Source organism: Neodiprion virginianus, chromosome 6 (genome assembly GCF_021901495.1).
Source record: "Neodiprion virginianus isolate iyNeoVirg1 chromosome 6, iyNeoVirg1.1, whole genome shotgun sequence".
In the NCBI taxonomy this organism is placed as follows: Eukaryota; Metazoa; Arthropoda; class Insecta; order Hymenoptera; family Diprionidae; genus Neodiprion; species Neodiprion virginianus.
The window spans coordinates 16,840,538-16,857,880 of record NC_060882.1 but is presented as its reverse complement, the minus strand read 5'-3'; the positions used below and the strand labels follow the sequence as shown (position 1 = coordinate 16,857,880).

Sequence of the window (17,343 nt, the reverse complement as noted above, 5' to 3'; positions counted from 1 at the left end):
GACTGTGTTTTTACAGACCCAGCCATCTGTTGTGTTATTACAGTGATTGTCTTACGATTTATCGTGGTTGTCTTTTAGGCTCGTTTCACCGAAACCAGAGCACGACTTTTCTGCCAGTTCAAATCGACACAGTTTATCGAAGCGTCTGCGGTAAAGTGTGGTAAAATTTATAAACTGCGGTATGTGATTGAATTTGCGACGTCATAAAATAATCCAAACAGGAACGTACCGTATTAAACTTCAAATATGTTACAATTTACGAGTCCGTCTTTCCAGCTACAAAAGTTTAGCCTAAATCACAGACAAAATAACACACAGAGAGAATATTGGAAATCTAATTGCAACAAGAATCGAATAGAAGAATAGATCGAATATAAAGAATTATTTTTAATTTCGAAACTGAAAAGTGAAGTCGTGTTGAGAGATGATTTGTGCAGAATGCTTGTGAAAACCAGAAAATCGACTAATTTTTAAATGAGTTTTCCGAGATGAGTAAGCAAGTTAGCAGGCGGTATTCATTTATTTTTATGTTTAAAAATGTAGCAATTTAAATAATATCTACCTAAATTGTCGACAGTTTTAACTTCTGTCGAATCAAACAGATCTTTCTGATTCCTTTGGCGAAATTCTTTATATTTATCCCCACTTTTTGTGTTCTTCTCTCTAGCAGAATCGAATAACTTGTTTCCACCAATTTCTCCATTCCGTTGAAACTGTGCGAATTTCTTCAACTATGCTGAAGGAATGTTTCAAAAACCTCCAAATTGGTTTTGGATCCATGAACGGCTTTTCAAGCAAGCTGAGAAATTCGCGAACAATTTCTCTCGACATTCTAAATTAAAACTACCTACACAAAGAAGAATTTTAACATATTGGCCAAAGTCTGACTTCATACTCCCCCGTTACTTAGAGATGAAAACGACAAGTCAGAGTTCGAGTTCAAGTCGAAGCCGTACCTTGGTGGATGCTCGAGAGTTCGAATCAAAGTATCGTCGCAGCAAGAGTCAATTCTCCGGAAGTTTCTAGAGGAGCATTGAACTTGAAGTCGGTAGTGGAGGCATAAAAAACAGAAGAAAGAGCCCAACGCTACCGGTGCCTGGCACATATGACTCAATAAACCCGGGCATGTGTGAGTTTTACTCATACGGTTACATGGTTCTTTATAGAAGTGCGTTCAAACATGAGAGGAGGATGTGTGCCGGCTACGAACTTGGTCGAATGCACCGGTGAAGCGTCGGTGGCGAGTGCCAGAAAAGTGTGCCGTGACCTCGAATAAGGTCCCGTTATCTTCTCCTGGTTCCTCCGGTCTTCCGCCTCAGTCTTGGCCGGGAAGTCGAGTCAAGATGATCCTCCTCATCGGCTTCGTATCGTTGTTGTTTGGTGTTCAAGAAGTGATTCCAGTCGGCGATCACAGTGCCGTCTCACTCCTCGCACCCTTTTTCGGAATCACTTTACTACCGGTATCACTCGTCTCCGGTACCAGGTACGTAATCAGTTATAACATCATTCGCGACGACTCTGACGACGAGGAAACGTTCTTGGCTTACTCTGGTTGAGCCGCAGCGTGGTCAGAGCCAGAGATAAGTCAAGGTTGAGGTACAACGACTCCCAAACGTGAAATCCCAGATGACAATTGGCGAATTCAGACTCTCAATTTGTTGAGGTACGCGGCAATTGACGGTTGTAGTTATGTCGAAATTAAGCAGTTGACATTTCGCAGACTTCCAAATTGAGAAAATATTATAGTCTTGTTGTAATGAGGGTTAAATAAGGGTCTGCAACTTTTCACAAAATGTTGATAACAATCTTCTTCACACACACATTACTGAAATAATGCGATTCCTTCGAAATTTGCCAGTTTTATGACGAAAATAAAAGTACCAAAGTAGTCAGATTGTAGGTATACATGAATGCTCGCTATTCACGCGACAGAAATTGCTTTTCTCTCGAAAATCTTATACAACAAACATTTCTTTTTAATGAAATACGGTATTTCGTTAATTTCCAAGTTAAGAGTTTATGTACTTGTTAAAGATGCGTGAACTCGAACGAGTCCTGGAACGAAGATTTAACTGCGAGAACTCTTTAACTGCGTCATAGTTTTGTACTTTCGTTTGAAAAACTTTGATAAATACAATGACAAATATATTTTATTGTGATGCTAGTATAAATTTGTAACGCTCTGTAGTGTTTTATATACAAAATATGTATTAATAACCAAAGGCATAAAGACTCGTTCAATGGGTATTAGTATTTGACGGAGTTTCAATGTGTTTGTTAAAGATTTGTTGTGTCAATTATTAATAGATTAATACATACATTATACTGCATAGGTATTATTCTTCAGTTTTATATTCAAAGTGAAAAATGAGAAAAGTATTTATACGGAACATAAAAAAAAGTGACTGAACCTATGACTTTGAAAATATCTTACATAGCGTACACATTTTTGCTAATTGTCAAACTCTGCGATAATTATCGATAACGAGAGTAATTTTTTCAATTGCTACAAACGAAATTCCCAGTAAGAAGTAAGCGAAGAAACGAAGGCAAAATGATTCTCAAAAACGCCAGTTCCTACTCGAGGTATACAAAAATACGAAATACAAAAAGACTGGAGATTCAGTCCCCATTTCTCCGGGATAATTAATGAACCGGCATTCCTGGAGAGGCAGAAGTTCATCCCGTACCGATATCTGGACACGACCGAAGAAAACATCGAAGTTAATGGCACTGCTCCCTGTAAGGCCTCGATATATAGCTTTGCTGGTCCTTCGGCCGAGGACCTAAGGCGGCTTAAAACTGATTTCGATCGTCTGTAACGCGGGACTTTACGGTCAGTCTTCTTATTTTTTTGCAGCAGATACGTCCCAAAGTGGAAGAAGCAGGCCTGCGAGATCCCAGCATCCCAGCACCCCAATTCACACTACGTATGCGACGAAGCAGGAGACGTGAAATGTCTGCCAGGTAATTTGAACGCCACCGTAAAAGCTTCTGATCTTTTTTTTTTTTTTTATCGCTCTGACAATCAGGGAACAGAGAATGGCTGCTACATCCTTTTATGAAGTTCTCATCATTATTCTACCGGATCCTGTGCATTCCCCTAATTGTGAAGCAATTTTCATTGATTTAGGGTAGATACCAGGTTCTGATTTACAGTAACTATATTGACTAACCTGCATGCTGTACACTCAGACGTTGTTTTAAAAAGTTCACTGTTTTGTGACGTACTTTTTCATCATGCACAAGCATACGCAATTCATTGTGGCACAGAGGTTTTCAATTCCTATAAAATCAAGTGGATGATGTCCACGATTTTTGAATCTTGTCGATTTAACCGCCATTTAACAAAAAATTGCAAATCAGAAGATTCGTGATTTCTTTTTAACGGGAAACGCCACTGACATCGCTTATACGTGTGTTTGACATTTTCTTATGATATTAAATGGTTGTTTCGCCAATTGTTCAATCAGGACCAGAAATATGTGTTTTGGTCTTAGAGAGAAATGGGAGAGGAAAAAGAAAAGCAACCAGTTCTACGTTTTTTTACCAAGAAAAAAAATTCAAATCCTCTTTCATCATATTGCATGCTTACACTTTTGATATTCTTCAAACTTTTTGAAAAACAGTAACCAGCAAGTTCTGTCGTTTTTATCCACACGTTCCACGATTTATTTAAAGAACTTCCGAAGTTGAACGTTTTCTTTTTTCATTCGGAACCTCAAAAAGCGACCGATTCTATCAAAAGTTGTCATGATACCTCGGCACCTATTGCCTATAAATAGAAACAAAACCGAGAACCTTGAACTTATTGAATTGTGAATTTTAGAATATTCTTTTTGCCTTTCAAGTGGCTGTGCTCACTTTTGAGGGCCCCAAAATAAACAGCCAAAAGGATTTAACGGTTTTAATTGCTCCTCTCCTTAAGTAATCCCAACTTTTCTCCTAGAAGTAAAACCTTCACGACACTGTAATGTAGATCTTGAAAATAAGCAGCATTAAACTTCAAAATTAACTTGATATATGGAGAACTTCATGCCAAATCGGTCACTTTCGATCCTTACCAGTTTTTATGTTGTTATATTTATTTTAGGTGCTAGTAGCAACTTTGAAACCCTCAATTCATTTGTTTTAATCACACATATTCGAATCTTCTCAAAGTATAACATGTTTTGAAATTCTGGAAAATTTCATTTTCAGCTGCAATCATTATGGAATTCGTGGCAGCATGAAAAAGTCTTATTTCAATTTTTAAACACTTTAAAAATTTGGAATTTAGGAAAATCAATGCTTCATGTTTTAGAATATCAAAATAAATTTTTAAACACTTGCTTTTCTATGGAAAGCACGTTGAAATTATATAGAAGATGAATTTGATTTTTCCAAATCTTTGCGGAATTTTTAAGAAATCCAAAGTAAACAGATATTTGAAACGATCGCCTTCGACCATTTTGTGCAAATTCAGAAAACCACGAAATTATAGCATCACTGCATTTTTGCATAAATATATGTCATTCCTTAAGCATATAATATGAGAAAGCTAATAATTCGACAGTTCGTTTCTTCAATAAATTATCACAGCGTCACACTTGAGATTTTTATATTAAAAATCTTGACCCAGCGAACGATGTTCATTTCCAAGAAGAAGCAATCCAAATATTTTTGCCCCTTGAAATTTCATTCAATGCAACTCACATAAAGAAACATTATCACACAATCACATCGACGTCAACACTATAACATTAGAAATCACGGATGCACGCGTAAAATCGTACCGTGCTGTAAAAAAAAATTTGAACATATAGCAAAATCCGAAAAATTTAGTTGTCAGATTCATCCCACGATAATTCAGTATATTCGTAATGAATTTGCGTAAATTAATTTAATCGACAAAAGGCTAACCCTTTCATTTCTTAAACGCTTTTCAGGATGGAGGGGAGACTTGTGCGACGTTCCAGTGTGCAGGAAAGGATGTGACCCACTCCAAGGATACTGCCGTCGTCCCGGTGAATGTCAATGCAAATTCGGCTTCTATGGAGAACTATGTGACAAATGCGTCGCTTTACCGTTGTGTCAGCACGGCAGGTATTTATGAATGTTACTCGAGTCGCTGCAGCGGGTTTCCGAGCGTAAAACGCAACTATTGGTGATGCTGTGTGTTAAATATCACGGATCACCGATCTCTCCGTGACCCCAGTCGCGTACTAAAAACTTCCACGGAGGGAATAAATTCTGCAGCAACCAATGAAATGCATAAATCTCGGCACGAACCGTTATGAATGACTTGGAAATCTGTTAAATCGATTCGCGTCAGTGCGAAGCGCTTTTTTATACTGCAGTTCCAAAATTTAATGATAATTTCTCAACTCACAAGTGCAGATTTAAATGTCGAAATTTTACTTCCTTGGGTATAAAAATTTGGTGATGCACGTCCCCACAGCCAAAATACCGGCACGGTTATATATGCGTTAAAAAAAACAACTTGACTGCAATAAACGGTTGATTACTAATTGAAATAAGATTTCAAAAGCTGTGCCAGTGACCTCTGATCGGAGACCACTTATCTCCGTGACTCACGTCGCGGCGTCGTTCTAAAATTTCGCTATTTCAACGCAAATGCTTATAACGGTACGAATGACACACTCGTGCAAAACACAACGTATAATCGGTTATTCGTATATCTTCTTATAAGGATCAGATAATTTTTAATTGGGGTAACATGTTTTTTTTTTGGTACTGAAACAAGGTCTAAGCGTTAGATACACAAGTAAAAAAATATAGACGTTTCAATTTCCTTACCCAATTTTCTAAAATAATCGTGAGTGTTTATATATCGATACAATCCCATTGATAATTAATTATCCTCGAAAATGATAACAACTTTTTCACGTTGGTACAACCAGAAACCAGATATCAGCAAAATCAGGATTTTTTGTTCACAATAACGGACCTATGCTAACTTTCAAGATCTACAAGAGAGTTGTTGTTTAAAATGAAGCCACTCTAACTGTAAAACTATTATACGCGATTATTTTGGTCGATTCCGCAAAGAAACCGTAATGAGTATACTTTTTTACACGTTAGGTATTTAAACGGTGAAACATCACACGTTATGAAGCACTTCTAAAACTTCATTTAAAAACCTTTTATTTTGTGCGGATTTTCAGTTCGGCAAGAAATATCGTCTAAGCCTTATCCAGCAAGAAGTTAAAAACATTACCCGAATCTGAAACAGTCTGATAACTTTGCATGAAACATTTTTCTCGTCTTCATGACGCATCTGCAGGTTTAACGCCAAGACTTTCAGGTTCACGAGTTGATTTCACTAATCCAAGCTCAAAACATTCGCCCACTCCAGGTGCAACGTGAGCTTCGAGTGTGCCTGCGATCCAGGATGGTCGGGACCTTTCTGCTCCGAGCCGATATGCAGCTCAGACTGTCACCCCGCCAGAGGATACTGCGAAAAACCAGGCGAATGCAGGTAAAAAGCCTGGCGAGGGCTGTCAGCCTCGAAAGACTTATCCACCGACTGTCTCTCATCCGATCGCATTCCATCGCCTCGTCTCTGTCCACAGGTGCAGACTCGGCTGGCAAGGATACAAGTGTAAAGAGTGTGCCGTTCTGCCAGGCTGCGTCCACGGAACGTGTCAAGGGCCTCTTGAGTGCCGCTGCGAACCAGGGTGGACTGGTTTCTTATGCCAGACACGTAAGTGCGGTCTCAATTAGCGATAACTTCACACGATGGAATGGAAAATCGGTTTGAATCGAGTATCATGATCGGAAGAAAGATCAGAATAGAAAAGCACGGCATCCGCCATCGGACTGCTTTTTGAAGAGTTTTTCGAGCGTGGTGTCACGTGACCGATTTTAATGTTTTTTTTTTTATGAGAATCCAACTCGTTCTTTCGTTAAAGATTCATTCGATTCGAAATTTTTGGTGATATGATCACTTTGAGGCCGGAAAGAAAGCTCTGGTTACCTAGGACCTATGAATTATCTGATGAATTGATCATCTAATCATTTTCAAAATATAACTTCAAAGCCTGTCTCACGGCGAAATAAATAGATGAAAATTCTGGATGATGTTTTGTTCCAAATCAATTCAATGTTTTACGAAAGAATGAGATGAACTCTGGTGAAAACTTTCAAATCGGTCACGTGACACAACGATCAAAATATTTTAAGCACTGAAATATAATGATACAGGGCCGATCACTGAAGTGCAGGTGGGAGTTCCGGAGAGAGATAGCATCGAACGGATGCGTTGTCTCCTTCTTCTGACACATGCGTGGGAGATTTTGATAAAAAATTGTAATGTCACTGATTTACAAAAGAAAACACGTGTGAAAAGGGCACTCATTTCTGAAGTAGAAGCTTTTCAAAAAACTATACCGGTGCAAGAGAGACAGCACTTCTGACCTGTAACCTCTGACCTATGTCTCTCCGGAAAGCCAGCTATATTTCAGTGACCTTAACCCGCAATCATGAAGTCGAGTAGAGTGGGTAGAGTCTCACAAAAATTATAGAGTCCGATCAATGGCCGCCGTCAAATTGCCAGTTGATGTGGGAAGTACGAAATGTACTTCACGAGGTCATGATCAATATGGATTACGTTTTATGTAGTACGTATGCATTTTTTGTTCAGATACCTCTCATCACGATGCAAATATACCGCAACTTTTTCACACGTCAGGCTTAGAAAATCATTGGAATACTATCGGTAAAAATATAAATGCGATATAATAATTTAAACGGAGATAGTTTTGCTCACGATGTCAATTCTATATTTGCAGGATACGTAATGAAGGTTGCTTTTTTGCTACTATTTTCAGTCAAAAAGCAATACACTTACTTATTTTAGGCATTGTATAAATGATTTTTAACTCTCTCAAATTCACTCAAGATAAATCTTAGATAGCTAGATGTTGTGTGAAAATGAAGAGCCTATATATAAGTATAAAATATTCGTTCTATTTATTGAAGAAAGTCGAAGTATTTCGATCTTACCGACTGGTTTACCGACATATCAAACGATTCTCATCGGATTTCATGTTTGTACTTAAGGACGTTGTATGCGAAATCCGAGCGAAAAGTTTGTGACGTCGTCTTTTATAAGGAATAGTGAATGCAATATTTTTTTATTGAAATTTGAATTGAGACGCCGTTAGAATTGCCAAATATTCACGATAAGAATAGTAAAAAATAAATTTTTGATCCGAAAAGCGAAAAAAATAGTCGAAATCGTTCATGTTTTTGGCATCAAGAACGATATTTATCGCCGCGTCTGTACCCACTACAGCTGTAGAGCCCTGTCACGGATAGGGAACGCGGGGGACAATACTAACGCACGACACGAAAATTCGGTCGTGGCAGCGTCGCGTGAACCTAACCTATAGGCCACCCGAGCTTGAAACGAGTGACAAGTGATTTACCAATAGTGTTGAATTTTCGAAAGTTGTTGTCGGACGAATAAAAAAAAATGAAAAATGGAAAGAACCCGCTATAAAGGCCGATTTGTGCGAAAAAAAAGCTGGATCGGAATTTGAAAGCCAGTTTGGAACAGCTGACTGCTCGGGATTATTCTCCTCATGCAATCTTCACGAACTTTCCCTACTTTCGGAATTAATTACGAGATAACGACGTGGTGGAAAAATATTAAAAAATTCTAATGGATCCAAAATTTATTGAATAAGATGATACTAGTTTTTCAAGCATTTCTATCGACCCGTTTTCCAATTACATATGCAAACGTGAATTTTGTCAGGTATTTTACGGATTTTCCCATAAGCCTTGTGTTAATTTTCGGATTTTCAAATTCGATTTATTCTCAAACGACGTGGTCAATCGTATTGAAATTTGGCAAGGAATTTGGAAATATTACAATTAAAACTCGAGCAAAATTTTAACAAAATCTGTCGAAAAGGGTGTTTTGCATACAACGTCCTTAACACACGTGCCCCGGAATCGGTCAGAATCACCAAAATGTACCTTAACTGGAACATGCACAAGCCCATCTCGTGCGTATCTATATATTCGATTAATCATCCAGTATTTTACTCACTTTTTGAGGCTTCCGTATTTTGTTGCGGCGCAGTGAATTAGGAAGACACGAAATCACTATCTGAACTCTCATAGTCGTTATACCTATGGTCTCCACTCTATGGTAAGGCCTACATGGTGCGCGATCCAGATATACTATATTTCATTCGTCGGAATCGAACACTCGACTGTACATATAAATTATAATACGCCTCTTGGATATCATGGCGAAACGACGGCAACGCTATCTGTCGGTTAACGGCGGCAACTCGAGGACGTTGTTTTCATACCAGTAAACATATGATTCGCATATAAATCACGGCACGTTTTAAATTATTGTTTTATTTAGTGCAATGCAAAATTAAAAGTGATATTATGAGCCACACTATCATCAAATGTGGATTTCAGAATATCCATACAGAATTCATTTGCGGAAAATCTGTGTCGCAAGGTAAGTAAATGCACGAAACATATGAGATATTCTTTCAAATTCATTGTGATTTTTACTACGTATTTATTTTCAAGATTATCGTATTAATAACAATACGATGATCAATTAATTAAACATTTATAGGGTATAAACTATTCCAAAGCCATCATGTTCAGTAGGTCGTCGAACTTGATGATGAAGCTAGTGGAGAACGAATCGTCCGTAGGAAAGTAATACCACAGACGAGAGTACATAATCCGCCGTACGAAGTGAAATTAGAGGTATGTATTAATTATGAGATAAATGAATAGTTGAATAATAATGTAAAAAAATATATTTTCAGGAACTTTGCATCTATAAATGCAAAACAGAAATGGAAAATGTAGATGTATCTCCTTACGTTAGACTGCTTGCCACCAATAAAATGAGCACTGCAGATCCGAGTGTTCTTATTCGGCTGCCACGGCTTGTTATCTGGTGTACTATAAAAATAAAACATTTGAGAAATTCTGACGTTTGTATATTTTCAATACGTTAATTCTTTATATCAAATTGTTATAATGATACTTACATTTTTTTGACAGCTATTATCCACTCATTTCTCTTGCTAATTTCCCAATTTCGTCTCGGAAACGAATAAAAAGTTAACTCTGGATTTTTCAATTGGGTATTTTTGCAATCCACGACACAACAGTACCTCGTACCACCCATTTTTTGTTTATTTCGCAGAGCACTTTTTAATTGAATTGATACATAAACCGTACAGCTGACCGCACTCGCACGTCCACTTGTTGCCTGAATCTGCCACCGAGCAGCGCCACTAGAGTTATCCAAGAGGCTTATAATGCATTTCTGAGGCTGATTCAATTACTTACCCTTGGAATCTCGAGAATCTACCTTGCCGTCAACTGTTTTGAATGATGTTGATCGAAGACTGTGAAAATGGTTATTTACTGTGAATCCAACACTTCTATCACTCATCATATGAACATTCGCACATATCCGCCGTGTATCGACTAGTTGCGAAAAGTCAATGAAACCGAAGCGTCGATTGTCTTGACTCTTTTTTCTAAGTATTCTTGGATATTCAGCAACCGATTTGGCTAGTTCCACTTTACCGTACTAGTGTCAGGTATAAAGCCAACATCGTGAGCAACGTTTCACTTAATTCCCTTGGACTTTGACAGCAATCTGCGCGAAGGGATGCAGCAGGGAACATGGAGGGTGTCGACGCCCTGAAACTTGCAGATGCCGGGTTGGCTGGAACGGGCCAAACTGCACGGAGTGTGTTCCTTACCCAGGATGCGTTCACGGCACTTGCAAAAGGCCGTGGGAGTGTCGGTGCCAACCTGGCTGGACTGGAGATCTCTGCAATGAGAAATTGACCTACTGTGATGAGAACCCAGATTCTTGTAAGAATAACGGAACTTGCATCAGCGTCATTCCGGAAGACGGAAATTTCAGGTATGCTCATAACTACTCGGCTATCTTTGTCGTAATATTTCTAGCTTCTTCTCTGGATACGAGAATGATTTTTTCCGAAAAGGCTTTTTTAGCACTCTAACCTTAAAATCGTGACTTCGTCGTGATTTCTTAGCTCTTGTGATAAAAAATACGGAACTAAACTCGGAGGCATAAGGTTTTTTGACTCGCGCATTACAGCACTTGCCTTCGGCTCGTACTTTAAACCTCACGTCTCGTCAAAAAGCCCTATCCATCGTCGTTACGAAATGTACTATTTTTACACGAGAACTACAATATCCCCTTAAAACAATCCCCGTCATATTTGATAGAAAGTGAACTACGTTTCACAACTTCATTTAACACAGTTGTAAGTGAATAAATATTAATTACTTGCTCTTTTCGGAATATTCTACAAGTAATATTCTCAGGACAAGAAACTTCCATTTTTTGAATTATAAGTAACAATTTTTTCATGCTAAATATTCTCTGCAAAATTATATGCGGCTGCGCATTAAGTCGAATTTCATTATTCCGACACAAGCCTTACCTGTATTCCATGAAAACAACATTATGGAAATTAATAACTTCTCAAAAGCTTATAAAATGATATGCTGAGTTCTGTCTACCTGTATAGTAGATTTCTATTATTGAAGAATCGTTTTCAATGAATTCTGAACAGAATAAACGTCGATTACTGTAATTGAACACACTTCTTCAAAGTTTTTCGTTATTATTTTTGCTTACAAATTTAATGCTTGTAGGGTACCTATTGTATTTTATTATACATGTTTTGCGGTTTCTTATTCAGATAACAATCAGCAACCAGAATTTGATAACAATTCACATTCGTCGGTCAAGAATTTCTTTATATTTGGTGAAAAGCGAAATAAATCCTCTATCAATTCGTCGTTCGAAAACGGGCAAAAGAAGTATAATATTGTGCAATGAAAAACCTGTTAAATATATCAAAATCCGTAATTATGAATGTAATTTACTCGTTACCAATCAATTTATTAATCTAACTCCGTCGCTTCTCATCATCGTACTCCGGGCTTAAACAATGATTTAATTCTTTAGGAAGTTAGTGAGTCAAAGCTCGATTATACTTTTTCTCAATTTTATTTTGAAATATTCGTACATTGAGTACTTATCAAATAATTATATTACTGAGCTATTACTGAGACGTGTTCAAAATATTTCGATTGCAAAAAAAACTTTAAATATCGATACTTCATATGAAATCACTTAAAAAGGGCTGAAAATCTAGGAGATTCGTTTCATTTCATTTTACAATGGTTCATTTTATTCAACAGGCTATGTTTTCAAAATTTACCAAAACACTTTTTTCATCATGTTGGCATGGTATATAATATTTAATTTTTCAAAATCGCACTGATATTGAGTTTGATTATCAAATAACAGAATGCACTACATTAAAGAAGAAAATCCATTTCATTGTCTGCGTGAAAAATAGTATTCTGAATAAATCGATTTGTCGTAGAGTGGAATCAAACTTATCAACCAAATTCTCGACGATTTGAAACGATTTGATGTAAAGCATCTATATCTAAGCTTTTGCTTATAATTTTTACAATTTGTATTTTTTCATTTAAAAAAAAATCTTCGTAACAGCAAATATAACAGTTTTACAAATATGTTATACGAATATCTCGTAATAAAATTATCAAAAAACATCGATTCTTGCTAGCCAACCACCTTGAATACACAGCGTTCCCACAAAAAGCAAACAACCCCACTCACAATCAGTTCACCCCACAGAGAAACCTCAACATCAATGTAAATTTGCATTTCAGATGCATTTGCCCGATGGGTTACATGGGTCGTCAGTGTCAGATCGAGACGACAGTACCAGCGACGGAATTGATGCCCCCTATGCCGATCAACACACCGACGCAATTCGAGATGCCGGCGACGTCAACGGAAGAAAGCGTCGTGACGCTTTCCAGCCTCGTTGAAGAGGCGCCGGTGAAACCGGATGTCGAAGAGGGCAGCCAGGCGCTTGAAGAAGACAGACTTGACGACGACGAACCCGTCGAGCACAAGGACGAGCAGACCGTCGAACCACTGGGTCCAATTTTCATCACCGATCCTCCAACCACGAAGGAACCTGCGGCGACAGCGGGAAAGTGGCCAACCGAACCACCGACAACTATGTTGCCCTCGGTCGATAGCGATGTCGATAACGAGGCCTAGAATCTTAGCCGAGATTTTCACCTGCTAATTTTTTTACAAAATTGATCGATGAAATTTCTTTTACGTCGTACAGGTGCTGGGAAGAAAGTTACTTAGACATGTTTAGGGAGTTTTTTCACTTTTTAATTAACTAATCAAAGTGAATTTTCCTCATGGCTCTGCATTTTTTTTTCTTGTTTTTTTTTATACGTTTTTGAGATGATATTTTGAAAATATCGGTAGGTCTTTTTGATCGGATGGTTACCTACTTTTGTTAATTGGAAAGAATGTATATTTAACTTCATTCCAATGGATTCCTACCTTCGACTGGACTTTATTCAATTCGTGATATAAAATGCAACTGGGTCAAAGCCAAGATTCTAACGAGAGGAGATTATAACTCTGCAAATTTGCAGAAATTTATATTTTGTCAGAGGACTAGAAAGAAATCAATCCCACTGGGATTAAGTATCGGCCGTAGAAAGGGAACGAATTCTTGCAACACTATGTATAGGAAAATACAGAGTGGCCATATTCGAAGCATTTCGAAAGAAGTAAGCTATCGACAATGTCGTGACAAATGTATAAAACTACGTCTGAAAAAGTGTGTACAGTTAGAGAAATTACCAGCAGAGTTTTGTAGAAAAATTTGCAGAAAATCGAGGCAAAAACGATTCAGAACCCCATAGCAACGTTGTCCTGAGCATTCGAGATTCCTCAGCCACACAAATCCAATTCCAATATCTAGATTTACCACATTGTAAACCGCCCACGTGTTGCGTTTCACATTAATCATGGATTTTATACGGAGACAGGTTCTCAAACCTCTCTCTCTCTCATCGGTCAGTACAAACCTAGCGAGTCAGCAGGATTTGCTAAAATCAACATCTGCGGTTATGAATAATAATGTAAAATTAATCAATGAATCGGTTTTCTACAAGTCAGTACATTCAATAATCGCCGTTTTCGATCAGTTACCACCGTACAATTAGTTGATCATCCGCCGTTCTCCAGAAAATACCGAATTTTGGCTTATACTCAGAATTCTTCTGGTGAAAAAAAAATTGTATGGTCTCTCACCAAAATCTCTACAATTTTGCAGAGAATTCAAAACACGATCGTAGTTCTTAGATAAGATTTGTTTTAACAGAATTTCGTGATTTACATAGACAAATTTAGAATGGCTTAATTTATCATGGCCACATTTCATACACATCAATTATTGAAATGGACATTATTGTTTGTGGAATACCGCAAAATTCCTGATCTAAATAAACGACTACTGCTCGTTTAGAAAAGCGTGACATCTACCAGTGATTCATGAATAGTATTTCATACTTTTTCGAAAATATTCGTAATCGAGTAGAGAACCGTGCCCGGAAATTGATATTTACCATAAAAATTCTATGAGAAACAATTACATCAGTTCCGAGTTGTGGATTTCGGGATGACTTGTAAAAACTCGCATTATCTACGATTACCTGCGTGAAATTATAACTATTTTTATTCGATTATAGAATTTGGTAGGAATTCATACAATTCTCGAAAAGTTGTAGGGAATTTCATTTTCATTTTTATGGCTAATGGTTTTATTAGTTTCATCGTAGAATACTGTCAATTATCATAATTTGTCATAGAAGTTCGTACTCTATCACAAAAATTTACAGAAATTTTCTTCCAACATTTCGAGTCAATCGACTTTTTAATTTGTTATAGATAACTGTATATAATCAAAATTTTTAGTAACGCACCACAGTTTTCTACGAAAAATTTACAAAAACCAATGATTTTCCGTTGTTCCGTGTCTCCGTAAAATATTGTAAAAATTATCGACACCCGGGTGATCATCAAACGCGTCCCAGCATCCCGCGAAATTAGGTCCAGGAAGCGAAAACGGTCAAGCGAAGTAGGCCAACCGTCCGTGTCCCGACATAAATCACGGTGACGTTTCAGCATCGGCATCGTTAATAGCATTCGAGGCGAATCGAGTGGCCGAGCACTCGCAGGCAGGCAAAGAGATACCTGAGTAACGTAGACCTGTGGTGTTCAACCGACTTAACGGTCTAGCGAACATGTGTTTCCTATCCGCCAAAGCCGGGCATCAGGAGCTCCGCAACCCTGTTTACACAGGCACGAGTGGCACCGTGTGTCCATGTATAGCTGCAGCCCGACGGAACTCTGTCCTAGGTATTGCGTTGCCCACGTGTAACGCGCTGCTGGTATGAACGACCGTTACGCAATGCGACCGCAAAGTTTGACCGTCGGTAACCGGGTTTGATTTTTAAAAATTCGCCAGTTCCGGTCCGCGTGTTCTTATCTTCTCTGGATTACGTAAAACTCAACTTCTCTCTGCCTGTTTGTACGTATTTTCGCTCGTAACTTCAGAACGAGTGAACCGATTTTGATTATTCTTTTTTCGATGGATAGCTACAAGTTCTTGCTAGGTTTTAGACTATATTTCGTTACAACCAGATCAATGGTTTTAGAGGTATAACGATGTTTGTAAGCCAGGCTAGAACGAGATCACGAACTTAAGCGATCGCTGACTAAACACTTACAGATAGAGGAAAGTTATGTTCAAGAGTTTTCTATGTCTTGAAAAGCTCCGCAAAAAAGTCTATGAGATCATATGGCTATGTCTAACAGTCGTGTCACAAGAAGCATTTGAAAATATTCGTGGGCGGAGCCGCAACGGGCTTCTAGTTAGTTATAAGATCGTTCGAAAATCCGAAGCACACTACGCGATACACAGGAATGCGAATTGCGCAGAAGCTGATATTTATTCGTTTATTTATTGTACTTAAGTAGTTATAGTATATATGTATTTATTTTCCACATGCTATCTTTCCTTTTATGATCTGAGTATAATAAAGATTGCATTATACCTATCGTGCCTGCATGTCTGATGGATTTTTATTCGATGGTCCGATTTACCTACTTCTTTTACTACAAAAATGTTATTTCACCTATTTAACCGAAATCTGACAGAGGACGAATTTACTAGTTTCAGGGACTGACTTTCGATTCGAATTTAGAATGTTACGTCAGTGTCACATCTGATGAAATATACAGAACTTACTAAAAGATCACAGAACCATTAATCAGCAAAAATACTCAACGTCGTCGGGTACTCTGAAAAAATTACCAGAGATTTTTCTCAAAGTTCCTGCGATCTCTCCAGTTCACTACAGACATATCCTGGCTATATTTACTTTCACTGAATTGTGAATATAGCCGCTCAGTTGAACAGGTAATTACAACTCTTTTCGCCTCAATTACGTGCAGACCATTCTCATACCACAAATCTGATAACAGTGAGACATCGTTGGGAGAAAGATCAAACAAGTTACGAATATACAGCATCGGTGTTTACCGGTAATTGATTCGTACTAAACAAAAATCATTCCTTCGGCGAGAAGGAACTTGGATTTCTATTTCTGGTTATAATATAGATAATGAGTAAAATGTAAAACTATTTCGCCGCAGCAATATAGCGGAGCAATTATATATGAAATTTATGTCCAAGTCCGCAAAGCGGTGAAGCTGGAGGACAAATAGAGCGAAGGCTGTGTGTCGTTTCATAACGCAAAATAACCGCAGTCAGTCGGTGCGTATAACGATCGGAACAAGCCTTGCTAACGATATGACAATTATATCGGCTCATTATTCCCCGTCGATCTGTCTACGAGGGCACAAAATTATGCGCATACGCTCGCCTTCAATCCACGCACAAATATACAATTGCAATTCCAGCACGCCTCCGATTCGATAAATCGTTAAAGAGTGTACTTATCTAGTCGCATGTATGCGGTATGAAAGAATTGCAGACTGGAGAGGACAACTGACCCAGTTGCTTTACTACAGAACACTAATACGGTTACCTACCCTGGACAAGTTGTTCGCCTTTACCGATAACGGAAAGTAAAAAGGTGTTTAGATATTTTTCCGTACGATATTTTGCAAGGATGTTTTAATCGTCCATTATGGCGATTCCATTTGTCTTCGTATACGTTCACTTCGCTATAAGTATGGGGAACTGAACCTTGTGTGCATTTATTAAATGTGAAAATTATCGTTTACTGCACGTTCGATTCCATTTTGGCAACAAAAAGGAACTGTTCAAGATCCAACAAAAATCTGCGAAATAATTTACTTAAATACAGACGACAAGTGAATTATTATCGATCGTTGTAAATAACGAATATTTTTTGCCATGA

The 17,343-nt window shown here is 37.9% G+C and overlaps 1 protein-coding gene across 3 annotated transcripts; it reads left to right on the top strand.

Moving 5' to 3' along the window:
- The first annotated feature begins 1,308 nt into the window (after positions 1 to 1,308).
- LOC124307354 (delta-like protein 1) lies at positions 1,309 to 16,025 on the top strand. Of its 3 annotated transcripts, XM_046768953.1 has the most exons (8): positions 1,309 to 1,483; positions 2,861 to 2,967; positions 4,929 to 5,085; positions 6,359 to 6,481; positions 6,576 to 6,706; positions 10,657 to 10,933; positions 12,748 to 12,886; positions 14,677 to 16,025. In XM_046768953.1, the coding sequence occupies exons 1-8, from the start codon at positions 1,344 to 1,346 to the stop codon at positions 14,680 to 14,682; spliced, it is 1,080 nt and encodes a 359-aa protein (XP_046624909.1). In that variant the 5' UTR covers positions 1,309 to 1,343; the 3' UTR covers positions 14,683 to 16,025. The 3 variants fall into 3 exon arrangements, with proteins under 3 accessions (XP_046624909.1, XP_046624908.1, XP_046624907.1); XM_046768952.1 differs by lacking the exon at positions 14,677 to 16,025 and having other exon boundaries at positions 2,864 to 2,967; positions 12,748 to 13,256; XM_046768951.1 differs by lacking the exon at positions 14,677 to 16,025 and having other exon boundaries at positions 12,748 to 13,256.
- The last annotated feature ends 1,318 nt before the right edge of the window (positions 16,026 to 17,343 follow it).

Bases quoted from the DNA above. Each gene is read 5' to 3' on its own strand.
- LOC124307354 (XM_046768951.1), top strand. From the start codon at position 1,344: ATGATCCTCCTCATCGGCTTCGTATCGTTGTTGTTTGGTGTTCAAGAA. The intron at 2,968-4,928 runs GTAATTTGAACG...AACGCTTTTCAG, and splicing joins AGACGTGAAATGTCTGCCAG to GATGGAGGGGAGACTTGTGC. The intron at 10,934-12,747 runs GTATGCTCATAA...TTTGCATTTCAG, and splicing joins CCGGAAGACGGAAATTTCAG to ATGCATTTGCCCGATGGGTT.